At 51.6% G+C, this 27,759-nt stretch overlaps 1 protein-coding gene across 1 annotated transcript; it reads left to right on the plus strand.

Annotated features, from left to right (window-relative positions):
* Positions 1-2,892: 2,892 nt before the first annotated feature.
* Positions 2,893-27,271, plus strand: CHST13 (carbohydrate sulfotransferase 13; the record flags this gene model as incomplete). Its single annotated transcript, XM_084292597.1, has 3 exons — positions 2,893-2,989; positions 23,921-24,003; positions 26,426-27,271. The coding sequence occupies 3 exons, from the start codon at positions 2,893-2,895 to the stop codon at positions 27,269-27,271; spliced, it is 1,026 nt and encodes a 341-aa protein (XP_084148723.1).
* Positions 27,272-27,759: the final 488 nt, after the last annotated feature.

Genomic DNA, 27,759 nt, shown 5'->3' on the forward strand with positions numbered 1-27,759 from the left:
TGCTGAATAAAATGGTTGATGGGATTTTCCGTCATACCAACGGCACTTCCAGTAGATGCAAGCACTGCAGGCAGAGTAGTCCTCAGAGCCTGTAATTTGGCCTGCTCCCATCACCACTGGTGCTTTTAAATGAAAACAGCTGCTGCTTTTATTTTTGTTTTTTAAATCGTGGCAGCTAGAAAGTTAAATGAGCGATTTCTTGACATCTCTTTTGACAGAGGCCAGCGTTTCACGATGAGAAGCGGGACCAGCTTTCAGCTTCCTCGTCTCTAGGGAGACTTCCCATGAGACAGTTGCCAAAGGATCTCTGGGAAGTGATTAGCGTTTCGTTCAGGAACAGAAAGGTCAGCAAGCTATGGAATTAGCAAGGTTACAATATTAATTACTCAGGACCAGATGCTATTTGCGCTATCCTAATCTTCTTTTTTCTTCTTCTTTTTTTTTTTTTTTTTCTTTTTTTTTCTGACAAGCTGTATGAACCTGCCTAGCTGTAGGGACTGTACGCTGTCACACCCACCAAGTCAGGGGGATTCCCTAGGGTGTGCGGTGTCTTTAGGATTGATTGCTTACTCACTGCCCTCTCCCCCTAAGACCAAGAAGATTCCTCAAGGCATCAGTATTACTTTATATGAACAAGTGGCCCAATCTGGCCATAGATTTTAAAGATTCACCAAGCCTCTCATTTGATTATATCTACATTTAACTCTCCTGTTACTTTTGCAGAGGTATTAAATGTAAATTCTGCCTTTTATCCAACCTATTTCTCTCATATATCGAGCTTGCAAACAGTTACTACAGCTCTTAATGGTGAAAGGTCCACCTCAGCGTGATTCGCTGCTGCTTCAAATTACGGCTGTTGTAAATTGGTGGAAAGTAGACAGAAACACTGGTGTTTTGATGAAATAATATTTGAACACCCACATTCTGCTGATGCAAAGGCCTGTAGGAGATGGTGGAAAATCAGTGCGCTGCTTTGAGTGCACTCAGGTGTTGCAGCATGGTGATATGAGCAAAACAGAACTGGGACCCCTGCTCATTTTGGGGGGCAAAATGTAGCAGGTCCCAGTTATGACAAGGATGGTGAAGATAAGGTAGGAAGACCATCACAGTGTAATTCCCTGGGTATCTGCCCAAACCCTTGCTGGCCTGGTCGGATTTGGGGGCCCTGGCAGCAAAGGCAGCGTGCACCAGAGCCTGGCCACCAGCAGATGGAGGTCTCACCAGCGTGAGGCCAGAGTAAACTATTTCCGTGGCATTCAGGCTCCAGAATTAAATAGCTGAGTGCAAAAGCAAACTATGCCCAAGAAGGGCTCCTTTTCACAGTAGTCGGAAAACCAGGACTTGGGGAGGAGTTCAACAAATTCCTGGGTTTCCAGCTCACACTAGCTGCTGTTAACTTTCTATTCAGCATGGTTATCAGACCAGAGCTTGGGGTTAATCTCACTCTGTGGCACCAAGAGCCTGGGAAACAGCAAGGCATTTGGAGAAAACCTGCTGAGAAGACAGTAACGAGCGCTGCTAATGAGCCAGGGGGGGAATGGAGCATGCACTGCACCAAAGGCACAGCATCTTTCTGCAGGCAAAAAGAACTGACTTTTCGCCTGCTAGTCGGATGCATTTCCTCAGCATTAACAAATAATTTTCCTCCATATGGCGTGATTAGTAGCTTTTGGCCATTATTATGGACCATCAGTATTGCTGTTACAGTGATAAATAGCTCTAGCCACGGTCTGACCCCAGGGCGTGAGGCATGGTGTGAATGGGGCACAGGCTGACCCTTCAGTGGGGTGTCCACAGGCTGGCAGGGAAGGAGCCGCTGCCAATCTCCAGCAAATACAGCAAATACCCATTTCTTGGCTCTTCCAATTAACGTGGCAAAGCAGAGAGAGCCAGGCTCAGTGCTGAAAACTGCTGCACACTCCAGCTCTTCTCCTGTCACTGCTGGGGCCTGGGGAGGGAGAAACGGGGCATCTCCAGTGCAGGCAGACCTGGCCACAACTTATAATTCAGGATCTCAGAGCTTGAGATCCATTCCATGTCCTCCTAGGCAAACCAGGAGCTTTGCACTCCTGCCTTAAAAAAACAAACAAACAAAAAAAAAAACAAAAAACAAAAAACAAAACAAAAAAAAAAGAAACACAGAGATCAGGAGAAAAGATGTTCCCTTCTATATAGCTTTATTGCTTGCATTAACGTTACTTACAAGCCTTATTGCTTTCAGTTAAAGTCTGCTGGAGGAGGGATCACCCGATTGAAAAAAAAAATAAAATAAAAAAGATTTTAAGTCCAGGAAAAAAAAAAAAAGAAAAAAAAAAAAAAAAGAGAGAGAGAGAGAGAGTTTAAGTCCACAGAGAAGAGGTATATTTTAAATGCATAAAAGAGATATTTTTCAATGCACAAATAAAAAATATATATTTTAAGTCCACAAAAAGAGGTATATTTTAAGTCCACAAAAAAGATATATTTAAGTCCACCAAAAATAAAAACAAAAAAGAAAGAAAAACAAAAGATATATTTTAAGTGCACAAAAAAAGAGGCATATTTCAAGTCCCCAAAACTTTTCGATGCTTACTGAACACGCTGCGAGAAGCCGCCAGCCCCCCTCTCTCCCCCCTCCCCTTGCCAGCACATCGCTGCCTCCTTCCCCACCCCCGAGAGGACCTCGGAAGCCCCGGGGCTCCCTCCCGGGGGGCGCAGCTCCCCCTTCCCCCGGCGGGGCGGCCCCGCTCGCACTTCCTGCTGCTGGCGGCGGGGCGAGGCGGCCCCGGCCGCGGCCGCGGAGCGGGGCGGAGCAGCGGGACGGGACGGGACGGGACGGGGCGAGCAGGCGGCGGTGCGGGGCTCGCCGGGGGCCCGGGGGGCTGAGCAGCTCCGCCGAGCCGCCGCGGAGGGATGCGGAGGAGCCGGGCGCCCCGGCGGCTGGCGCTGGCCGCCTGCCTCGGCTCGCTGGTGCTGGGCGTCTTCTACTTGCAGAGCAGCCTCAAGCCAGGTGGGTTCGCTGCGGGGGTCGGTGGGTTTCTAGTGGGGGACCCCAATTATATATACCCCCTATCTTCCCCCGTACGCACCCCGCAGCCGGGGATCCGGGCTCCTCCCGTTGAACTGTTCTCCCGTGGCGGGGAGCGATGCGGTCAGGGCAGAAGTAAAATCTGAACTGCTTTGTGCTGGGAGGGTTCGTGATTTCCCTGCTCTTCGGGGGAAATTAGCTCCTCTTTCCTAAGAGACGTTATTGGGTAATTCCTGTCGTTTTAACAATGCACTAATGTTTTCTTGATTGCTGCAGCAATCCATCAATGGGGCCTTTAAAGTTAGTTCTGGAAATTGGGAAGACTGATTTGACTGAGATGGTAGTGGAATGTTATCAGTGTGGACTAAATGAAACGCGATTTTCCTTTTAAAGGGGCTGCTCCATCACTTTAATGTGTTTTTATCCTAAACATATATATATATATATATATATATATATAAAAGCTTAACTTGTTTGCTGAGTAAGATTGAAGAGGAGTTAGGTTTCAGCAAGCATTTGTTGTTCCTAGGATAGCTTGTGAAGTTTATCAAATGAAGTCAGTAATCCCAGAGGACCACGTTCAGTATTTTATTGTTCAGTAACTTTTTTTTAAAGGAACAATTTGTGCCATCTTATTTTAATGCCGGGTATATTCAGCGAGAAGTGCAGCACTGAATTGGCTCCAGCCTCCATGGCTCCTAACAGAGGGGACTGCGTTGGATACTGGAGTCACTTTCTATTTGACAGTGTTTGACTGGGAAACGTGGCTCTTCTGGGAGCCTGGCTTTCAAAAGGAGACTTCTGTGGGTCTGAATCAGCACAACTTACTGTGCTTCCTCAACTTGAACGCCTTGCGTGGCCCCCACGCAGTTTCGGATGGGGTTCCCACCAGGTCAGAGCAAACCAGGTGACAGTAAGGGCGATGGCATCTCCTGATAGGTTTGGGGGATTTCCTCTCTGGAACACTTCCTTCAGAGGTGCTGACCGCAGCCTGGTCAGCTGAGGCTTTGGCAAATGCCTTCACTGGGCTGCAAAGTGATTTCCTTGCTATGGGACAAGGGGCATTTTTTAAGGGTTCTGCTGGTGGTGATGGGATTGGCATAGGTATCCTGAACTGGTGTAAACTCGCAGTGTTTGACTTATTGGAGGCTGTTTGTGATGGTGAACACCCTCTGCACACTGGCCCCTTAAGGTTCACAAAAGAGGTGAATTAAAGTCATATTCATATTCTCTAAAATCTGGTTATTTTCTAGCCACATAACTGTCTCCTGGAGTCCAGCCTACATTTTTATGCCATTTCTTTCCCTTGTTATTTTTCAGATTACAGTATTTTCCCTCTTCAGTTCCGTGAAAAATTCACACTAGCAGAGGAAAGGTCGTTACCAAATACTGAAAAGACATAAGCTAAAAATTGCTTCTTTTTCTTTTAGCCCAAGGGAAAGCAAACTGAGCCAATTACTTGAATTTTAGAACTTGCTAGTTACAATAATAAGTAAACGATTTGCAGGCAAAAATGTCATCTTTAAAGTGATGGTTGCCTTGAGGTTATTTGGAGTTCTTGGTTGCCTGGTGTCATTTGGTTTCTATATAATAATGAAGAAAAATGCTAGGAAAGGCAGCAGTGCTTTGAGCTCCCCTCTGGAGCGGCCAGATCCTTTTCTCCACCTTCTGCAGGATTCAGCAGGTTGCCTTTCCTGGGCTGCCCACGCTCCATTTCAGGTAACGTGCTGAATTAATCCTAGATAACAGCATGGAGAGACTGAACCATCCTGTGACCAGGACAAGGCATACAACATGGGAGCAAAGATGGTATAAACAAAAGCCTTGAAGTCCGGGAGGTGAAACTAAGGACTCATTTCGGGGAGCAGGAATTAACTCCATTTGCACTTCCCACTTCTAATTCCATCCGCGCAGTTGTGCGCACGGAGCGGTTTGTACTGAATCAGCGGCTGTGCTGGAATAAGGCTGTCTTGTTCTGCACGAGGAACACCCACACACCAGCGTGTGCTGAAATAACTCGGCTCCTAAATAGCCGCTGAGCCAGTTATTTTGGTGCTGGGCTGTTTGTACTGGAGTCAGCAGCAGAGTCCCCCGCTGGACCTCCTGGAGGCAGCCCACGGTCTGTCCCCCGTTGGCTTTGGGGTCAGCGGTGACATGTCTGTGGCTGCTGCACTCCAGACTCACAGACAAGGCCAAGGGCAGGATATCTGCACTGCAGGGAAATATTAAGCTGGTGCCAAGCACGCTGTCGGGTAGAATTCACAAGCACCGCCACAATGGGTAGTTAACGGGGTTCGATCACAGCAGTCCTCTTCTGGCATCTCCAGTCTCTCCTGGACTGGTGGTATGGGCAGGTCTGGTCCATTCCTGGGCAAACCTCGTGCAGTCTCAGCGTGGTGCCGGACACGGTGTGGTCCCTCAGAGGGACTTGGTTGTGCTGGTGTCAGCCTGCAGCCATCCAGGAGATCCTGCCTGGCACTATTGCCGTCCCTCTTCTGAGTTGATCTTCCTCTGCTGTCTGCTCCAGGGATGGTGTATCATTAGCAGCGGCCACAGTGACCCTACACGCCGTCTGTTTTCTGCATAAAGGAGGTGGTAACAAGTAGTGGGGATGGATCTCTGACCATTCTTTCATCAGACTCCAGTTGTAGAATGTCTAGACTGTGGTAACTGCAGGAGGTTGCTGATCCTTGTCCGCACCAAAGCTTTGGTTGCTGCTGGTCTCGGGAACTGCACTGAGGCAAGGAGGGAGGCTGAGATAATTCAGTCTGACCCCAGGAGATCCGTGCATAAGAATACCAGCTGTTTTGTTCTTACCTGGTCCTTGGTCTGTCAGGTACAGTGGCTTGTGCGTGCTGGAGGTGATGGGGGGCATCACAGGCAGACCTTGCGCAGCAGCAGCCTGCGGGATGGGGAGCTCCCTGCTTCCTGTTGTTCCTAGCTCGTTCCAGTGCTGAATCACTTTCTCCAGCAAGAAAGAAGGAAAAAATCTCAAGGTTGCTTTATTTCTTCTCTGTTTCTGTCCGACTGCAGCATCCAGCTGTTGTTCTTCTGTCTTTCTAGCAGCACTTGCTTAACACTGGCTTCTGCACTCCTTGTTCTTTCTTGTCCTGCGGTCAGCATGAGTTGTGGGACTTCACGGGACTTTGTGGGTTAGCCTTACTCAGCTTCTGAGCTGACTCTTGCATAACGAGACACCAGCACCAGGATCATGGTAGCGCTAATGCTATGATATCACTCCAAACTTTGGATGAGGAACCAGGAAGGTTTGGGAGCAGGGAAGCACCAAGGCCCCTCTCTCCATCTGATCCGCTCCTGCATCCGCTGAGGCACCCGACTGAGCATCGCAGGTTGCTCCTGCCAAACCAAACAATGAAGCACGTGGCAAGAGGAACCCCTGGAGGCACGTGCACACGGGATGGCTCTGCACCAAACAGCGGCATTAACAGTGGGACGTGAAATAATGCCGAAGCTGGGAGCACTGGGAAATGGGGAGACTTGAGGCCCTTCAGCTCTGCCTGACACAGCTACCAGCCCAGGCATCGCCTGCACTGAGAGCTGGCTTTGTGGGGCTTTGGTTGTGTCAGCCCCGCCTGGCTTTCCTGAAGTGACTACCAAATGGCTTTTCTGGGCCACAAGGTGTCTGGTTTTAACACCCACTGAGTTCTGCCTCTGAGATTTGGGCCTTCTGATCCTTGCAGATCTGGCCTTTCACATTTTCTGAGCCATGCATCCAAGATGAGTGGTTGCTCGTGGGAGCTGTCATTCAACCCTATCCTTCTGCCTACAGATTTGTCCCTTCAGGACACAGATTACAGGCAATTTGCCTGGGGTCCTGCAGAGTGCTGGTCCTGGAGCCTACAACTGCACCTAGGCCGAACGGAGCCACTTAAACAATTAGAAATCAGCAGAGCTTTTCTAACCAGGGATTTTTTTTTTAGAACAGGAAAGAGCCTATTTTAGACCTCAGTTCCTCCCCATTGTTTAAAGGTATTTCAGGCTGAAATCCAGGCACGGCCAAAGTTGGGGGCAGGCACCCTCCTGATAAGCAAGGCTGCGTTGTCTGCACACCGGCCACCACTGGAAGTGTGGGCAGGGGTGTGAAATCTAAGAAGCCCTCTGAGATCATGTTGGTTTTTCTGCCCTGTTTCTGTTTCGTTTGCTTTTGTCGTGGGGCAGTTCTGCCGGGCTCAAGTTCCTGTGAGTTCCAAGAGGCATGGACCCAGCGCTCAAAGTGTAGGGTTGTCAGCAGCGGCATTGGGCAATGCGGGCTGGAAGGTCCCCAGGTCTGCCGCAATTGAAGATGTGAAGTGCAGTACCCATGACCCCAGTGGTGGAAAAATCAGCCCGGTCTAGTGCTGGAAGCAGAGCAGTAATGAAGCCCATCTGCTCCCGAGCACCAGCCCTTCCATGAGGAATGTTTTTTCTTGTCCGTCTTGGCTCCGTATGATTTCCTGAGAATCTCTGATACGCGCAAGAAGTTTGGGATGGGGAAGGAGGGCGCTCGGTGTGCCAGGAGTTAACTCTGTGCCTGCAGAAGAGGTTTGCACCTCAGCAGCTCTGCAGCCCTCCCTGGCCCCACATCCCACTGGCATCCTGGCCCTGCTGTCACTCTCCGGGAACACCTGTACCTTGTGCTTTGTTCCCGCTCCCAAAGACCCGATGCTCAGATTGATCCTGCAAATAGGGCTGTGCAAAAGCAGCTTCTGGGAGCAGGAGGACCTCACCCCATGTCGGTGCAGGTGGGACCTTCTGGTGATCCTCAGTCAGGTCCGAGGTAGGAAATGAGCACTCATGTGCTGCCCAGAATCAATGCTCGGAAGGGGTTGCTGCTGACACCAGTGTCTGGGCAGCCCCAGCCCTGCAGGGAGCAGCTCTCCCCGGGTGCTGGGGCTTGCTGCTCACTGGGTTTTCTTTCTTTAGCCGCTTCCCCGACAGCGTCTGAATGGAGAGCATGACAAGCCCTCCATCTTAATCCCAGTGCAAACACAGCTGGCTTTCCCAGGGCTTGCTAGAAGCCAAGAAACTACAAAGGCATTAGGTGCTTAACTCCCATTACTCCCCCTCATAGCCGAGTACCCAAAGAAGAGCTTAACTCCCCAGATACCTCTGTGGGGCCAAGCAGGGGACGTTACACATCCAGGCTTTGAGACACAGCTGGGCGAATGCCCCAGACTTCCCCAGTTAAAAGGCAGTTAGAGGCTAGTAGAGGTCTGGGAGGGAGGAGGCATCTCATGCAGTAGCTCTGGTGGCCTAAAAGGCCTGGGGTGACCATTGCCCAGGTCCTGATTTCGCATCCATCCCATGCATGGTGCTGCCCGGTGCACATGTCCCCCTTCCCAGACACTCATCACTGGATGCTGGGATCATTGGTTCGTTGCTGGCTGTCAAGGTTTGCTCTGACCAGCCCAGTTTTCTCTCTGCTGCAGGTTTGCACTCCTTGCAATTCCAGTCAACTATCCAGTAAAATTGGTTGTAGAGCTCTGATTAACAGGAATCAACCCCCAAACATCCCTTCTGCAGCCCTGTTCACCTTCTCCCAACTGCCTTTGCCCTACTCTGTGAAGCCAAAATCTCAGTCTCAACCAAAGCCCAGCATGGGCAGAGGTGGGAATGAAGAGTGGCTCTGCATCCCCAGGAGCTGGGTGGCCACTGCTCGGATAAACTCCTCTTTCTGCGTGTTCTTCATGGAGATCTCCCAGCGTAGGAGGTAGCACTGGGGCATGTGGTTTGGTTTTGTTTCTCTCATAGTTTTAACGAGCCAGGGAGCAAAGCTAATGCTATGTTTATTGTGTTGGAAGGAGAGCGTGATGCTCTGAGAGAGCACGCAGCCTGTGTGAGAACAGAGAAGGAGAGGGGAGCCAAAGGACATGCTGTGAGAAGTGGTTTTGTGTGCTCCGGATCCATGCAGAAGTAATACCTGACCTTCCCTGGCGCCAAGTGCATGGTGAGCCCCGTGCTGTCTGGAGGCTTGGAGTGCCAGCCAGCTGGCAAATGGGGGCTGCAGTGGCACTGGGACATCTATGGAGGCAGCACAGTTGATTTTAGCAGCCACCTGGTCCACAAGTCAAGGAGACCTCGTAGCCAGACGAACCTGCTCACCCCGCCATATAACAGCCCCAGAATCCCTACTTCTCTCACTGGGCTGACTGGCAGAGCCCGGTGTTGCCCTGAAGTGTGCTTTTTTGTCCGACCGATGGCCCGAGCCCTGCAGACAGGACAGCGATTGCAAAAGGCAAACACACTGCCCTGCCTCGTGCACACACACTCCCCTGCAGTCGGCAAATACGTCTCAGCGCCAGCCCCAGGCATTGCTGTGACTCGCCCTGGGCGGCTGCCTAAAAACTGGCCTTTTTCTGTGAAAAACAGGGGAAAGGCTGGGTGAGAGCAGGCCCGGGGTCTGGATCCTGGCCACCCCATCGGAGGTCTGGCTTGAAGCTGACCCGTGCAGCCTGGCAGGACATGGATTTGGGGAAGTCTTTCTGCTGGTTTGCTGGGGACAGGTTAGTACAAGGGACATAGCTCTCCCAGGCAGGATTTGTTTTCACCAGGCCTTCTGCAGCAGCTCTTGCTGAGGCAGCTGGGTGAATACGCTTGTGAAGCTCCCTGCCTTGTAGCACTTTCCAGCTCCGAACTTATGAAGGCTTGCAGACAAAAATCTGCACGAGCCTGAATTTTGTTTCTAGCTAGACAAGATCGTCCTTGCCTCGGGGAAGGAATTCAAACTCTGCTTGAATCACACAAACCCATATCCCTTGAGCTTTCTGGGATGGCCCTGAGCAGATTTCTCCGAGCTGTCCTGGGGCCAGCCTTCCTTGGGCTGCAGGGCAGGGAGGTGCCCAGCTTGGAGCCAGCCAGAGGGGAGCTGCGGCAGCGGGGCAGAGGAAGGGGCTGGCTGGCCTGGCTGCTTCTGCTTTTTCCATCGAGCCCTGGAGCTCCTCATACTTGGATGAACTCTGATTAGATAAAACTGTTGTACATTTTTGGGTGGGGACCGATGGGAGTCGGTATTTCCTGGGAGAAGAAAGCAGTTTCTCTCCCAGCCGGTTGCTGCTGCTGCAGGTCTGACCCCCTCGTTCAGCAGCTACATCCGCAGCGGAGGTGGCTCAGCACCATCTCCCCGTACAGGAAAGCATGGCCACACAACCCACATCCTTCAGCAGTTCTGCGCTGAAGTGAAAATCACCATTCAGCATTTAAAATGACTGAGAACTTGGTTTAGAGGGCGCAAAGCTTGTGGGCTCAGCATCTGCCTCCTTGTGTTGTCCCAGCTGCAGGCTCCGCTCCTTTTCCATGCAGTGGCAAGAGCTTCCTACAGCTACAGCTACAGCTCTACAGCCGTTCCCCACACCGTGGAGAGCCCAGCCTGGCTCCTCCTGCCCCTGTTTGCCTCCCTCTTTCCCCTGACTTCCCTCCATCTTATCAGCGTCTGCCTCCTTGTGTTGTCCCAGTTGCAGGCTCTGCTCCTTTTCCATGCAGTGGCAAGAGCTTCCTACAGCTACAGCTACAGCTCTACAGCCGTTCCCCACACTGTGGAGAGCTCAGCCTGGCTCCTTCTGCCCCTGTTTGCCTCCCTCTTTCCCCTGCCTTCCATCCACCTTATCAGTTACCATCTCCGATGCCCTGGGGCAAGGAAGGAGAAATGCCTTCAGGTTCCTTGCAGCACTGCTCTGCCAGCACCAAGCCCTGGGGGCAGGTGTCCCTTTGTGAAGCTGTTTCTGCAGCTGGGAGATGCTGCAAACCACACTGCCTGGCGGGTGTCATTCTATGACGGCCGTGTTACATATGTGACCACGTACACAAACCGCGGCTGAGCGCAGTCGTGCTGAAGAAGCGCCCGGTGCCGATGAGAGCCAGCTTCTTCAGAATGGGGCTTAATTTTCACGGAGTCCCTTGGAGCATTATTCAGCTGGATTGGAAGCTGCTTTCTCCCCAGAAGGTCTGTTTTGAAGGTGGCAGTGTCTCTGCGTTGGCTGAAGCGGCAGATAAACCACTTGCAGCTCATCCTGTGGTGCGAGCACACGGCGGCCATGTTCTGGCTGACATCTGGGCCCTACACAGCAGCACACAGGGCATGCCACGACCGCCCCATCCCATCTCTGTGCACGAAGGGACACCCCGGCCACAAGTCCTCGTGTCACAACAGCTTATTCTTCTCCTGGGAAGTGCCAATGCCTGACAGGCCTCCATCTCCTGGCTGTGATCCTAGCCCTTCTGCAGAGGGAAGCAGCGGTGGTGGGCTGGAGCCATCTGTGGAGCGTTGTCTCTGGGAGCACGGGGCTTTTTGTGGGGATTTGTCACCGACATGAAACCTGATCCAGCCAGATGTTGCTTCGCTGCCATGGTGTAGTGACCTTGCAGCAAGGAGGGCAGTGTTGACACGAGGTTCAAAGGTGCTGTTTGTTTGGAGCCGCTAGGCGTGGGTATCTCTGGGGCTCCAGAGGGCTTCCTTCAAGGCAGGGAGCTGGGAAATTAGCACAAACTAATTGGAGGTCAGAAACTCCTCAGGAATTCCTATTTTCTGTTGTGATGCAGGCGTGCAACTCTGCCCCCTCCCCTGGCTATGGGGGGCGGATCTGCACGTCAGGTTTCTCCATGGCATGGGAAGGTGGCAAGTTCAGTCCTGCAAACATCTGCAGAGCCGGCCCGTTCCTTCTGGCAAGGGTGCAGTGGTGGCGTATTCACAGCTGGGTCATTTCCAAGTTTGCTCCTGGCAGCACTGAAGAGATTGATTTCCCTTTAGCTTAATAGGGCCGGCAGACGCAGGCACCGTGAGGCTGAAACAAGGCTGGCCTGACTCCAGAGGAGCTGTGCTTCGATTGCCCATGAACGGCCGCTGGTGGAGGTGCAAGACTCCTGGTTCCCCTCCCCCTGAGGTCTCCATCAGACCTTACTCACACCCTGCATAAAGGAAAGAGATGTCTACAGAGCACATCCTGCACCTGCCCCCGGACAAGTTGCTGCCAGTGATGCTGGATCTGTTGTGTCTCAGTGCTGCAGTGATGCTGGAGATGTTTGCATCCTCTGTTAAATAGGCTGGTTCTCCAGTGGCTTCAGACAATGCCCACTACAGCAGAAATGGGCACAAGAAGCTTTTCATCACAGGATGAGATGGAGACACTTCTCCCTATCCTGCAGCAGCCCATAATTAGCTCCTGTCCTGCTCTGCAAGCTCATGCACCTCTTCCACGCATTGTGAAGCCTGTGCATCTTGCTCCATACCTCGTGGCAGTGATTTTCACAGGTCAATGTCCCACTGTCAGGACGGTGCTCACAGGGCACGGATGCTCGGCTGCTGCTGCCAAGCACACAGAGCAGAGCCCAGACGGGAGTGGCCGTGCACAAGGTGGTGCAATGGGAAGCATTTGCTGAGTGCGCATTTTTTTCCAAGTGCTTGTTGAGCTCTTCATCAATTCCAGATGCGCAAAGCTGACAAGACATCTTGAAATGAATGCAGCAGGCGAGTTGCTGAGCCATGCGACGTTAGAGAGGCTTCCTTTTTCTTGTTTACGTGTAGGAAGCCTGCATGCAGAGGGCACAAACTGTGTTTGCCCAAACCAGACCTACCTGCGGGCAGGTTTTGAGCACATCCAGCCTAGCCTGGGGCACCCTGCACCAAGACCCCTGCCAGCTACCAGCCAGCCCCTGCATGTCCCAGCAGGGATTTCTGCCTTGGCACTGCCAGCACAAGCTCTTCTGTTGCAATTCCTGCTGAGCAGCGGCCTGGAAAGAGGCTTTATTGACGAGGAATGGAAAAGCTGGCAGTTTGGGCTTGCATCATACATGCAAGCAGCCAGCCGGGGCCAGGAGAGCAACAGGCATAATGGGGAAGAGAAATTGCTCTTGGAAAGCTTCTAGCTTGGCTTGTAGGAGGAATTAACCCTTTGAAAACAGAGGCTTATGTGGTGCTTACGTACAGATATTTTATTTGTGCACGTAGGCCGTATTCCTCCTGGATGCTGTTCTGTTCATTTTGGGTTTCCTATCAAGATGTCAATTGCATTCCTTTTGACAGTGAGGCACATCACTGCAGTGAAATACATCCCCCTGCCTCCAGTGCCTGTGATCCTCCTCCTGAACCTCCTGACATCTGCCTCAGCCTGGAACCAGGTGACCCGAGCCTCCTGCTGCCACCAAGGGGACATGTGGTTCAGGAGGAACTGCTGAATGGGACGGAGCGTCCAGACCAGCCGCTTCTGGCTCTGGTCCTGCTCTGAGCCTTGCTGACGACAGTGTGGCACTTGGCAGGTTGCTTGAAGCAGCTGGATTCCTTCTTTCCTTCTCGGCATGATTTATTGTGAGCTAATCCTATAGCTGTTGCCCTTTTCCATCGCTTGATTAGCATTTCCCTGGCTGATCCTTGACTCAAGTTGACTAAGTTGGAATAAGAAAGCCTTCCTCGAAAAACAGAGCTAGGGACATCGCTGTCTCCAAAGAGGAGAGAGCCAAGCAGCCAAGCACCAGCTGTGCCAGCCCCAGTGTCTGGGTGCAGCTGGTGATGCTGTGACGATCCAGGTGGTACCTTCAGCGAGAAATGAAGGCAAATTACCTTCAGAAATATAAAGGCAAAGTAATCTGTGCAAGATAGCAGGAGTCAAGAGAGGAAAGCACTTTCATGAGGCTTTATAGAAAACAAGGAACTTCTGTATGCAGCTTTAAAATTGTCTTCCTAGTGGCAATGCTAACTAAATTTACCAGGATCTTGAGCACTGACAGTGATGCTCAGGTGTTTATAAAGCATCTCCAGCAGCCAGGTCCCTGAATCATACTCACCTCTGGAACCAGTGGCCCTGGGTACGGCCAGCGCTGACCGAACAGGAGGCAGCTGGCTGAAGCCTTTTCAGGAGTCACCTCCAGGCAGTTGGTTTTTAAAGGCTGGGCCTTCTCCTTTTAGGGGAAAAAAAAAGGTAAAACACGCAAGTAGAGCATAATTATTCTCCTGCCCAGCATGTGTGATGTGCGTTAGAGATCTTCCTGCACAGGAAGTTTCAATCCCAACCTCATATCAGGAATTTAATGTTCTTTTTCTGCAGCAGCTTAAAAAACACCAGCATCTGCTGACACCCCCTCAGATCTCCCCGCTGCTTTTGTGGCTGCTGCCTGAGCAGCCACGTCTTGCAGACGGAGGACAGCGTTGGCTGCAAACCCATTGATGCTGAGTCGTGTCCCAGCCCCAGCACTAACTGCAGCGTGCTGAACTTGTACTGGAAAGGGACAGGCTGGGGGTGGGCTGTGTCGCCCAGGCATGTGAAGCAGAACGGGCTCATTGTATCTTTTGACACGTGCTGCAGCCACTGCTGGGAACAGCCACGCACAGCATCCTGCTCGCATGGCAGGGGATGCACGCCACAGGTGGGTGCAGTCAGCACCCTGCCCTCCTGGGCCTTATACATCTGCGGAAGGAGTAACAGAGGTGGGCAGTGGAAATGGTGTTGTCAGCAGTTGGCTTTCTTAGTTTAATTCAGAGTGCTTCAGCAGGGAACCCTCTTCTTTTGGTGATTTGGAGAGAAATCCAAATAGTGTTGAACATTGGACTCCGGTCCCACTTGTTAGGATTGTGTTAGTCCTGTTGAACCCATTGCAAAGCAGCGCCCTAATTCAGACTCCCTGCTTACTTTTTGTTCCTTCCCTGATTGTTCTCCAGCTGGAGACCACAGTCACTGGGGCACGGGAGAGGGGACACTGGGCAAACTCTCGTCACCCTAATAACCAAACCATCACACGTACACCAGGGGACCAGTCCCGACCAGGGATGCCTGGTGTCACATCCCATCACCTCCCATTACGAGCCACGTCTGAGCCAGAAGATCAACCACTGAAAGGTGGCTGAAGGTGACGAGGGGACAGCCACCAGCAGGCTGCCACTGGGAGGGGGTCAGGCCAGCTGCACGGCCTTTCAGGAGGCACATGCTGTCCTTCCTGGGCAATGTGGCATTGCCTGCCCTAAAATAGTTGCCACAGCACTGGGGAGGCTGGTTTGAGGCATTTTCCTGTGAAAGTCGATGTCCCCTGAGGTCTGGTGGCACTTGGTGCTGGTGGCGCTTTGCCTGTGGGCCCCAGGCACAGGGTCCCAGACAGCAGATGACTGCATGCAGACATCTGGGATCACAGGCACAGGTGGAGGCAGGTGGACTCAGGGTTTTGGATCTGCTACAGCTCCCTGAGGCCGTGCGATCCACCCCCAGATGGTCACCACACGCTGCTGCTGGCAGGCTCAGCCGGTCCCTGGCTGGCTGGAACAAGAGCAGGACGTGTGTTCACTGCTGTGCGTGGCTTCTCCCATCCATCTCTTACCATAGGGAATCACTTAGGACCGTCCTCCGTGTCCTGAGCTAGCATTGCCTGGGGGTATCACACCCCCTTGTGCCCCTCTCTTGCCCTCCACTCAGCAGGGCAGGTCCCTAGGAGAGCGACTGATTTTTCCTGTTAAAGGCGGCGCTGTCTGTCAAATTATCCCATGTAAAACACTTCACAGTGTGTTTCTTGGCTGGAGGCAGACTGTCATTAGTGCCAGGGAGATGCCAGGTCCTGGCTACAGTGGTTAAATCCTGCAGACTGGAGCAGGCTGAAGAGCTCCCAACATTTCTTTCCATCTCCTTCCCAAAGGAAGTCATCTTGGACATCATGCACACCTCGTAACGGTGCAAAAAGCTCTTTTCCCTCTTTTCTAGGAGGTTTGTGCAGCTGGGCAGCTCCCAAGGTGGCCTCAGGAGTGGCAAGCATGACTTCAGGAGTCACTGCCCCTGGTAACTCTTGTAAGGAGCCTGACTGGAAGGTGCTGGGACTGAAGATGGCTGTTGGGGACAGGGCGCCCCATCGCCCTTCAAAAGCCTTCCGTGGCTGCTTGGCGTTGACCTTAATTAGCTCTGCAAAAAGCCGAAGGTGTCGTTTGGGGAAAAAGGGGACATGATAGGGTTTAGTGGGACCTCTCCATCAGCTCCACAGGGGTGATGTGTGTTTTAGCTGGCTGCTGGGGAGGAGGAAGAGGGAGGACCACTGCAGGTGGACCCCTGTACCCTTCCCTCATGTTTCCCTGGAATTATATTTTATGACAGTGGCTAAAACATCATTTCTAGGTGCATCTGGTGCTGCAAAACCTTTGCCCTTACGGGAACGTGGGGAAGTTTATTTGCTGGAGCTGATGGGAGAGATTTGTCTCTCCCTGCTGCACCTCACTGTGCCTGTTGGACGTGAGCTCTTGTCTGTGTAAACCTCCTCATGTGCACGTCCCATCTTGTCCTGCTCAGGTTTTCCTCCAAGCTGTTTTCCTCCAAGCTGCTTTTATTTGTGGTTTTTCCCTTGGCTGTGCGGGTAACCTCCTTGCAACAAATCTCTGTTCAGCCCTCTTGCAGTTTCTAAGGTCTGGGAGGCAAGGGGAGCAGGGGGGTTAATTATTTGGTTTGGCTCTTTCAAAAGGGCTGGGGGGGGGATGGTAGAAAATGTGTAGCAGTGGTAAAAAAAAAGCCTGAGCTAAGCTCTCAAGCATCCCCATGCTGCTGGGATTCGGTTCTGTCTGATCCAGCCAAGTCACTTGGTTGCTTTAATTTTTGCTGAATGAAACAGCTTTAAATCAGGACCACATGAACCTCCACTTGGGGCATCTTCCAAGCTTCTTCTTCCAAAAGGAGTGGTCCTAGGAGGCTGGGCTGCCCTTAATGGTGTGGCTCTGGGCATGACCCCATACTAGGTTTATTCAGCAGGACCTTGAGACGAGGCTATTTTGCACCATCTGATCCCGAACTGGCAATAAGCTGTTGCTCAGCCACACAGTGAGCAGGTCGATGTTTTCAAGCCCACCGTGTCGTATGGGTGCTGTGGGGAAGTGCCTTGTACAAACTCATGGCAGCAGTCAGTGGTTTCAGACTGACCATTGAACCTCTGCTCAGCGGAGGTCCTGTGCTCAGCACCTGGGGGCTGTGGCTCAGCTGGGGACACAGAGGGATGCCATCAAACCACATGGTGGCTTTGTGGGGCGCAGGGATGTGCCTGACTATTAACCTGCTGAATGAGGCATGGTCACAAAGGTGACTTCAATCCAGCCCTTCGATGTGCTGGCTGTTGGGGAGGGACTTGCTCCAGGAGCTGTGCAGGGGTGCAACCAACTACAGGTGTTGGGCTCCCCTTGGAGGTCCTGTTCCTAATGCTCCTGTTGTCCATCCCACCAGGGATACGTGTTATTTGGGACCTGGTGCAGGCTGCTGTGGGGCCTGGGCAGCCCATGCCGGGCTTTCAGAGGCTGCACCAGCCATCCTAAATATTCAGCCTGGTGGCATCCTGCCCCTTGGCTCTGCTGTAATGTCTGGAAATGCTCTGCAGCAAGCGAGGGGAAGGCCCTGCTCTGCTGGGCGTGCCGGCTGTCACCCTGCTGCAGGAAACGGGAGGGGAGCTGGCAGGAGAGGTCTGATGGAGAAGGATGATTATTCCTGTTCCCTAAGGAGCGAGCCCAGACAGACGCCTCTGCCCCTGCAGAGCCATGCAGAGCCAGGCAGCCTTCCCCGAGGCTGTCCCGCAGCACAGAGGGCAGGACGAGTTATGCACCGGGCTATATGGGACCTCCTCATGGCCACGCTGCATGGGGTGCATCAGGGGGACACCGGTGTCCCACATCCATGTGACTGCCGGTGCAGGAGGGACACTTGCTCGTCCCCTGATGATGGGAACAAATGATCGCCCACATCTGCCATGCTCCTGGGCATCCTCAGCCAGGTCTCTGGCATTCAGCATCCACCCCAGGTTTTCTGTCCTGTGTCCTCAAGTCTTGTGCCCCAAATCCAGAGTATTTGGGATATCTTTTCCCTGGGGAGCCACGGGAGTGCACATTTTTCCAGTAGTGCAGCAAGATGATAAGAGTCAGGGGCCCGTGTAACCTGCTGGAGGTGTTGTCTGTGTGACAGTAGTGTGACAGGGGGATGGGGGTGTGTGGGCTCCTCAAACTCGGTGGAGAAGATGCTCAAGCAGACTTAAGGTTTTTGGGGTGGTCCAGAGAGCTGCTGAGCTGGTGCTGGGGGTGAAGACATGGACGAAGCCCAGCTGTAACACCAGCAGAGGTGGCTGTGTCTGAATTCACAGTGCTGAAGGGTGCATTTAAACAAGTCAGACGTGGTTCAGATAGATTTCTTTTCCTTCCTTCTCTAGTGTTTTATTTAATTCAGCCTCCGTTGCCTATATCCCCAGCTTTTTAGTTGCAGTTTAGTTGAGTAGTCACAGACAGCTAAACAGATTGGATTCAGCCTCTTTGCTGAAGCCAAAAATTGGTGTTCCCAAGCCAAAACCTTCCTGTAAGAACAAAAATTGGAATGGTTTGGGTTTTAATTGCCACAGGGGCTCCCTTAGCTCTGAAGGTGCAGAAGGATATGTGCGCCAGAATGGCCACACTTCACAGCTGAATGCAGCACACAGGAAAGCAGAGGGTCACTACTTTGGTCATCATCTCCATCAGTGGTTATAACCTTCAGCATTATCAGGTCAGTGGGTCTGGAGCTTTAGTTGGGATTTTGGTATTCAAGATCATCACTGTTTTGTGAAAAGGGGAAAAAAAAAAAGAAAAAAGAAAGAGAAAAAAAAAAAAAAGAAGAAGCACAAAACAACAGTCAGCCTTTGTGCTTAGGTGAAAATAGAGAAAATGTGTTCTCCATCAGTACGAGCCCAAATATAAAGGCCAGAGCTTCCTAGAACTAAGCTTCGCTTCTTTGCAGCCCTGTTGGCTCCAGTAGCTCTGATCCTTCCAGCCAGGGCTCTTTGCACAGACCATGGGCTGCTGCCCAGGGGCTCGGCTGCTGCTTCCACGTGCGATTTCTTGGCCTCTGTGCCCTGGTCCATCTTCAGACAGGCTTTGTGTCCCAGGCTTTGGTATCAAACTGGGAGGGAAAACAGAGCTCAGACTGCTGGATCTACCACTGCTGATGCCAAGCTCTATTTTCATCCTCTCTCACTTTTTTTTTTCTTTTTTCCTCTTGGACGTTAAAATCGAAAATTGGACGGATTCAGCCTTCAGTGGCCACAGCTAGGATTTGGCTTTGAATAATGCAGACTCGGTGTCCTGTCTTAAATCAGACGGCAGGGCTGCAGTGGGGTCCTGCTCAGCCCCATCATATCAGGAGCCAGAGAGGGGTCAGAAACAGCAAAGCTCATCACAAGGGGACCCGGCTCCTAATTTTTGGCTCTTCCAATGACTGGCAGCGTGACTTGAAGCAAGTGGTTTTAAGCTGATCCCTTCAAGCTGTGGAGCTCTGGGTGTTGTTTCCCCATTGTATGAAAAAGGCTGCCCCGAGAGCTCCCTGCAGCACGAACACACGCCTTTCCCGCTCCCCTGCAGGGAGCTGCAGGCTGTAATTAACGCCCAGACTGATCATTTCGGGTGGCCAGGCAGCACAATTATTTTTTCTCTTTTTTTAGGTTTTGCACAGACACAACAGGAAGCGAAGCTGGGGCTGCGCGACAGAGCGGGGCGATAGTGGCAGGGCCAGGTTTAACTCTTTGGGGCCTCTCGGGTGCGCACTCACGTGCAGGTTCACGTGCTCACTCCTCACTCCTCCAGGCTGGAGGTCACCACATCTGCAGATTTCACTCCTCTCCAACATCTTGGATTGGAGACAACGAGTGGAGCTTTTGGCTCCTTGTGGCTCCAGGGCCCAGCTGGAAAAACCCCTAAAAGCTCATTTTCCACCCCAAAAGGAGCTGTGATTCCTCCCAGCCAGAATCCCACCACCCCGGGGTTTCCAAACCTCCTATCCGTGCAGTTTGGCTCCTGAGCAGGTGGGCATCAAGGTGTCCTGCACCCGAAACACCTCCTGCCCCTTCCTGCTGGTGCTCTCCCAGGGCAGCATCCATCCCAGCCCCTGCAGGCTGCCAGGGGACAGCCCGGTCACCTCGCTGCCCTTCTCCGCAGCTCCGCAGCTGCCTTGGTCCCAGGGGAGCAGAGCTGTCAGTGCTGCAGGTGAAGGTCGACGATGCTATGGATAATGGTATTCATGCTCCTTCTTCTTTTTTTTTTTTTTTTTTTCTCCTGTGGCAAATACCTCACTTGATACGTTTCAGGAATTCATTTGCTTTTTTTATCACTGTCACACTGGCAATTGATAGCCCTGAACTAATGCATCTGGGACCTCCTGCCACTTCCAGCAGCCAAGTAGCAGAAACTGCTAAATTCCAGCATGGTGAAATTAAATTCTGTTGTATTTCTTGCTCCCCTGGTCCAGGACAAAGCTTCAATTTCCCTGTTTGGTCTTTCAGTCTTTCCTTGCCATGGCAGCCATTCTCCGTGCTTTGTCCATCATCGCTATCGTTCTGTTTTTATGTCAGGCTCATTCCTGAAGTATTGATCCCAAAGTCAATCTTAGAGATGTTTTGCTGGATATCCACCTTCTGCCCAATATTTCCCTTTAAGCACCGCTTGCTTTCCAGCTGCTCATGACCCTTACAGTTCCCCTTTTAAACTTCTCTAGAAGAAGTACTTATTTCCTGTGGCAGGTCATATCTCATGCTTTACTTGTATCTGGGTGACTATCTACCACATATGCTCAATCTACAGAAACTGCTTGTTTTATTGGCAGCTCGGCTTGCATGGGTGTAAGCTGCACTCAGTAACTGCCATCTTGCATTTTATTCCCCTCTCCAGCTTTGTACCCACATTTTCAATCGTTTTCCTTCCTTCGGGCTCTTTCCTAGAGCTTTGGTAATGCTGATGTCAGAGGAGCAGGCTTGTCACTGCCTGAATCCTGTCTGCTCGCCAAAATCTTGAATTCAGGCTCTGGATTTGCTGTTGTGGTCGCCGAGAACCTCCTTCCGTAATTAAGAGTCCCTGCAGCCAAAACAGCAAATTCCTTCGCTAGTGCTTCCAGAAGCCTGGGATGGACATGATGCAGTCTTTCCCTCATCTCACACATGAGTGACTGTCTTCATAATCAGCTCGTACACCTAAATAGTCACAGATTTAAAATCCATTCCCTTTTCCAACGAGAGCTGGCAAGCCATTTGAAGCCCAGATCCCGCTGTGGTGTTGATGTCACACCGCTGCAAGAAAATAGCCTTGGTTTCGATGGGCTAGCACAAAACTTTGGGCTGCAGAGGGAAGGAAGGAGGGAGTGTGTTGTCTTTCCAACCTCCGAAGGAAAGACTGAAAGCATTTGTAGTAAAGGAGGCTCCAAAATGTGCCTGAGCAGCTTTTCAGGCTCCTCTTATTCAGTGATTTCTGGTCAGCATAACTGCTTTAGCATGGGGCTTTCCCTCCCTTGCTCTACATCACTGCTGCTCCCATGCTTTGAGGATGCAAAGGGTGAATGTGGTAGTTTTCTGCCTATCCCAGCGAGAAACATTTTGATTTGGATGAAAGACATACACTGTCTTCATATCTGTTACCCAAGTGGTGATCCAGCAGTTACCAGGGAGTGACATTTTCTCCTCTCTAGAAACTGGATATACCTTGGCTAACTGACATCGCTGCTTACAGACGCAATTACAGTGATACTAAATTTCTGAGGATTGCCATCGCATGCGGGGGAATCTGGGAACCTCATAACAAGCTATAAAGTCAGGAGGCAGGCCAGCGTGCAGAGATCTTGGCAGCTCCCCCATGATGGAAGATCCTGCTGTACTCAGGGCCGTGGTGCCAAAATGCAGCATGAACTATTAATTTGCTCTGATGATCCTCCCACCTCAACGCTGCCATATATTTCAGTACTCCTTGGCCTTCCCAAACTGCCTGGAGTCCCAGGAGCATCCCAAAGATGGGTAAGCCAGCAGTGCAGGGGATGGGGTGGCTGACTCCATCTCAGCATAAGTGAGTGGAAGAAAAAGGACACGTACAGGCCATTGTGCATCTGCCCCCTTCATCCCTCCTCCTCACAGCCCAGGCTGCATCCCAAACCTGATAGAAGAAACAGGCACAGACCGAGCCGAGCCTTTCCCCAGGCTCCCACTTACACGTTAGGTTTCCTCTCCAGCCATGCAGCCCAGCCAGCTGCAGATCCCCTGGAGCTCAAAGGCAAGTCATTGCCTGTCAGACTGGGTGGTGATGGACAGGACAGGGACAGCAGGTAGGGGACAGGATGGGGAGAAACCATGGGATGGGATTGAGGTGGTGAGGTGGTTGGGACGGGGAAGAGGGCTTTGTGTTCCAGTTGGGAAGGATGGGAGGGCAACACAGTGCCATGCCGAGCCATGCGCAATTTCCCTTTCTCTTTGGGACGCTGCGAGCAGCACAGACAGCTCTGAGCAAGGAGATGTCCTGTGGTTGAGCCGTGGCGAGAGCCCCGGGCAGGGAGAGCAGAAGCTGTCGAGATGCTGTGTGTGTTCAGCACTGCTGGGCTCCTCCAGCTGCATGGGAGCAGCAAGACTTTTTCTTTTTTCCCTTTTTTTTTTTTTTTTTTTTCTGTAACCCCATACAGCCTGTTTCCAGCAGCTTTGGGTCAGCCCGAACCACCCTGGGCTTGTTTATGTCTCCCATGAGACAGGTTTTGGGTGATGCACATGTGAACCACAAAAACAAACGCCCCCAAGGTTGCTTTTGCTAAACACAGGTGCAGTGCCTGCAGTGTGTGACTCTTGCAGGCAGCCCTCTGTGGGGTCACACCATTAACACCAACAGGAGTTTGTCAGCCCCATCAGGGAAAGGGACTGGAGTTCAGTGCTCTTTGCTGGCAGCCTGGAGACGCAGTGAGCACAGCTTTCAGGGCTGATCTCGCTCCCTTCTGCTTGCAGATAGCAGAGCTGGAAAATGTGAACTGGGACCTGCTGGGACAGATGTCCCAGCTCAGGGCTGTGAACGTTGAGTTTTCCACTTATCTCTCGTTAGCAGAGATGCCCTTTCCCCCTCTTGTGGGGTAACGGGTGCGGGGTGTTGAGGAAGAAGCAGCACCTCGTTGAGTCACCATACGGTGCCACGGGAAGTGGTGCGTCCCATGGACACGCAAGCAACCATGTGCTGGTGATGAAATCTTGTGAGGCCAGCCAGGCATTTCCCCCTGTTACAGCCCAAAGAAGGAGTAAAGATGAGCTTATACCTGGGTGACTTTGGGGTGGTTTTCATTTAGGCAAAATAGAAGCACATGAAAAAGGTATCTGCTGCCACAGGTAGCCCTCCGGCATCAGAGCAGCCCCGAGGATGCTTGGGTGGCAGTCTGCGTCTTCAGATGCTCAAGGGGATGTCACTGGTTGGATAGGGAAAAAAATCAAAAATAACAAATAAGACCTTAAAACTGGGTGAAACTTGTGACCGAGTTGCCTGTTAATTACCGTGGTGTTAATTACAGAGCCTGGAAATGCAGACTCCCAGCCCGGCGTGCCCCGGCCAGTGCAGCCGGCGTGCAGCGGCACTTCCCGCATGCATATGGGGCCAGCTGTTCCCGGTTGCTCTTGAAATCGTAACAAGCTGCTGTCTTTATGTATGGCCTGTCATTTGCTTAAAGGATCTCTGGACCTTTTGCACCCTAACAGTGGATTCTGTTGAAAAATAAGGGGGAGGGACAATTGTTATTATTAGTGAGAAGTCCCATACCACATAAATTTTGTGCTGGTGGCTGCGGTTTTTAATTTCATATAAATCAGCCCTTTCTTTTGACTAAAATCCAGCCTTTGAAGACTCTGCAGTCCACTTAACATCTTGCTAGCATTTGAGAACTGGCCCCAGATTAAATAGATTGGATTTGCTGCATTCAGGTTGGCTAAAACCTAGAAGTAACAATGGAAAAACAGTATCAGTGATGGAGAAAAAAAAAGAGGCTCATCAGCTCATCTTCCCCATCTTCCCCTGTAGCTGAGCATCTTTCCCCAGAGCCAAATGGGTTCATCTCTGTGTGGGTTACATCGCCACATCCCGATACGGCCCCCACTACTGGGTTGGGCATCACCAGAGGGGGTGAGGGAAGCAGTGCCCAACCCCTCTGACCCTCTTGATTTTTCTCACTCCTTTTCTAGCTGCAGAAGACGGGGCCATGAGGACAGCCTGGCAGGGGAAGGCCGGTCGCAGCCCGCTCCAAGCCCTGTATGAGAGTGACCAGGTGAGGGGACAGGGCGAGGGAAATGGGAATGAAGGAGGAAGGGGTGGCAGGGTTTGACCCCTTCTCCCAGCCCTTCAGTTCATGGGCACTGGGCCATTGCCAGCCACCCAAGGACACGCGCCCAAACCTCTGGCTGTGTCCAAAAGAAAAGACTGTGCCACTTTGGGGGGTAATTGGTGCTCAAAACCTGCTTACGGCCCTTGCTGGAATTGGGATAAATGGATACAGTGCTGGTGGGCTGAGCCATGATGAGAAACCCGTGAGGTTTTGCCATCTGGAGATGTCAGAGGAAACTCTGGGTCATTGTGGCAAGGCAAGAGCGTCATTGCTGGACTTCCTGAGCTCATCATTCATAGCTTCTTCTATGATGATCCTTGTGGGTCCCTTATATATAATATAGTATGATAATGAATATAATGTAATTAATATAATATGTTCCTTATATATAATATAATACAGTATAATACATCCCTTATATATAACTATAATATAATATGTTATAATGCAATGTAGGATAATTATATACGGATATATATGATATCGTATAATTCTTTGTTGGGAGAGATATATATGTATATCTATACACGCACAGACACACATGTATATGCATATATTTAAATATGTATATAAAGCTGGTTGTGGTCATGATGGGTTTATAATCCTGGGACATTTCAGGCCTTTCCATCGCCAGCTGCACCTGCCGAGATGCAGGGTCTTGGTGGGTCCCTGCCCATGCAAGGCGCTGCTGCAGCAGAGCCAGATCCCTTCCCATGCTCGATGCTTTGTGTTCCAGCCCGGGGTGGTGCTTACACGTCTATAAGCAGCCGAATTACATTTGCTCTGGGGAAAATGGCAAATGTGGACTTCTTTGGCCATGACGCCTGCATACCCTAATCCTGCTGGAATGTCCTGGTGTTATTTCCTTGAAAGTGATGCTTAATTTCTCTGGCTTTTAAAAGGAAGGGAAAGAAGGGAGCAATTTTGCCCTGAATTAGCTGAAAGACATGCACTTATTCCAGTGGGCGGCTGCTGAAAAGTAGTCACATTTATTTGTTGCCATGCCTGCAGACAGTGTCTGTCTGTCTGTCTATCCATCCCTATAGTTTTAAATTATGCAAGTGCAGGGAAAAACACCTGAAAAAAATATCAGATCATTAAAATGTCTGTGTGTTTTTTTTTAGCACTTGCAAAAAGCATTTCCATTTTTAAAAGGTGGAGGGCAGCTTCCAAACAAAACCCAGCAAGAGAATTTTCTACCAAAAAGTTTGGCTCTGTAGCAAGTTGTACCATGAAAACACCTCTTTAGCTATGATCATTGCCGCCCTAGATCCAGTGCTCTTCATATCCAAGTTGCCAACAATGTCAAAATCATCTCTTGGAGGCAGGTAGAGTCCGTTGGCTCGTCCTTTGCAGGAGGAGCTTTTCGCCCTGGTGTTAGTGCCACCCTGGAGGTGAGGGCTCTGCTGGATCATGCACGGTGTGAGCGGTTTGCTTCAGCATCCCAGATCCTGGCAAGAGTTTTACAAAGCCCCAGCCACGCAGCACTGCCTCTCCCATACTGTGGTGACTCCTAAAATCAATGACAGCTGTCAGCAGTGAGGATGGGGACACCAAGGAGGTGGCCTGCCCTTTGCCCTTCATTGTGTGGTGGCCACAAGTGGGACGCACCAGCTGCAGGGACAATGCTGTGGAGCTGTGTGATGCCTGCGTGGCTCAGAGTGAAAGCCATGGATGTCTTGCAACACGGTATTATTGCATGGCATTAAAGCAACAGCTCTGTAGGGTCAGAGCCACCCTGGGTTAGGAACGGATGGCGAGACCGTTAGCGGCTGCGGCTAAGACGAGGCTTTTGGGAAGCTCCCAGCAGTGGCTTTGGGGCTGAGCATGAAATCTCCCAGCCGCAGCTTGTAAAAGGCAGAGGGAGCAGGCAGGAGGAGGGGACCTTCCTCTTCTGAGTTCCTGGAAATGGCTTCCTTCCCCAGATATTTGATTGACATTTTTGGAGTTTCTGATGAAAACCCGGACAGGAAAGGATGCCTCCAGATTGCAGGGGGATTTCAGCTGGGGCCCATGCATGTCCCCAGACTGGTGTAAGACAGCTTCATCAGCCAGCATGGGGAGAGGCTATAACACGACTCGTTTCATGCCCCTTTCTGCACTCCTGATCTTCTTGTCTCCTCATCTTGCTCCTCATCACATTTTGTTCTCTCTTTTGGCCCCAGCGGGTCCAAGCATTAAATACACCAAAGCAAGTTGAGTTCAAAGTCAGCGCTGTCCCCAAAAAGCCCACGGAAATCCCCTGGAAGCCCCCTCCAAAAAAACAGAGAAGGGGAAGTGATGGGGACAGTTGTGAGCCTGATGTTGTACATAGATCCCTGTCAGTTTGGGTGAGCTGGTGACCATTGCTCTTTTTCCTCCCCAGTTGGAGCAATCGTCGCTGCAGGCAGTTCACCAGCAGAGACGCGAGCTGTTGAGCAACGTCTGCAGCCGTTACACCCGCAAGCGGCGTCTCCTGCGGCCGGATGACTTGCGGCACTTGGTGGTGGATGACACGCACGGGCTGCTCTACTGCTACGTGCCCAAAGTGGCCTGCACTAACTGGAAGCGGGTGATGATGGTCCTGACGGGGCAAGGCAAGTACCGGGACCCTTTGGAAATCCCTGCCAACGAGGCCCATGTCTCATCCAACCTGCGCACCCTCTCCGAATACAGCATCCCTGAGATCAACCACCGCCTGCGCAGCTACCTCAAGTTCATCTTCGTGCGGGAGCCCTTCGAGCGCCTGGTCTCGGCGTACCGCAACAAGTTCACCCGCAGCTACAACACGGCCTTCCACAAGCGCTACGGGACCAAGATCATCCGGCGGCACCGGCAGGAGCCCAGCGACAGGGCGCTGGAGCGCGGGGACGACGTGCGCTTCGAGGAGTTCATCTACTACCTGCTAGATCCACGGACGCAGCGGGAGGAGCCCTTCAATGAACACTGGGAGCGAGTGCACTCGCTCTGCCACCCCTGCATTGTCCACTACGACGTGGTGGGCAAGTACGAGACCTTGGTTGAAGACGCCAATTACATCCTCCAGCTGGTGGGGGCCGACACGACTGTCAAGTTCCCATCCTCATCCAAGACCACGAGGACGACAGATGACATGACAGCCCAGTTCTTCCAGGACATTAGCCCCTTCTACCAAAGGAGACTCTTTAATTTATACAAAATGGACTACTTGCTTTTCAATTACTCCATCCCCTCTTACCTCCGCATCCGATGAGGCAGGGGCTGGGGGAGAGAGGTGGGAGAGAGCTGGGTAACTCTCATTTTACCACAAATCTTCTCCTCCGACCCTGAGCTGATCTCTTGGTTCATCGCCGTGCCCTCTCCGTTATGGTCTGCTCCACATCCTGATGCCTCATTTAGGCAGGGTCTGGAAGGAGGAGGCCTCACAAAACACTGGGGCTGGAGCTTTCCTTCCCTTTCATCTCCAACAGGAGATGTTGGGGGGAACAGGAGGCTGCTGGCTTTGACGGCTTGCCTTGTCCGGGGACCTTTAACTCCTCTGTAGGTCCAGTTTGGGGAAGGCTCTTTTTTTCGGGCAGGATCCCTTTGGGTCTTTCTCCTCACTGGGCATGGACTTGGGGGACAGGATGGCGTGTGTCAGAGACTTGCATAGGACCAGAAATAAAGCAATAATTTAATGTAAGTTTTTCCATTTGTTTCAAATTGCTCCCACCTTCTTTTTTTTTGCTTTGTTCTTCTCCC

This window comes from Netta rufina (genome assembly GCF_964035555.1).
Source record: "Netta rufina genome assembly, chromosome: 10".
In the NCBI taxonomy this organism is placed as follows: Eukaryota; Metazoa; Chordata; class Aves; order Anseriformes; family Anatidae; genus Netta; species Netta rufina.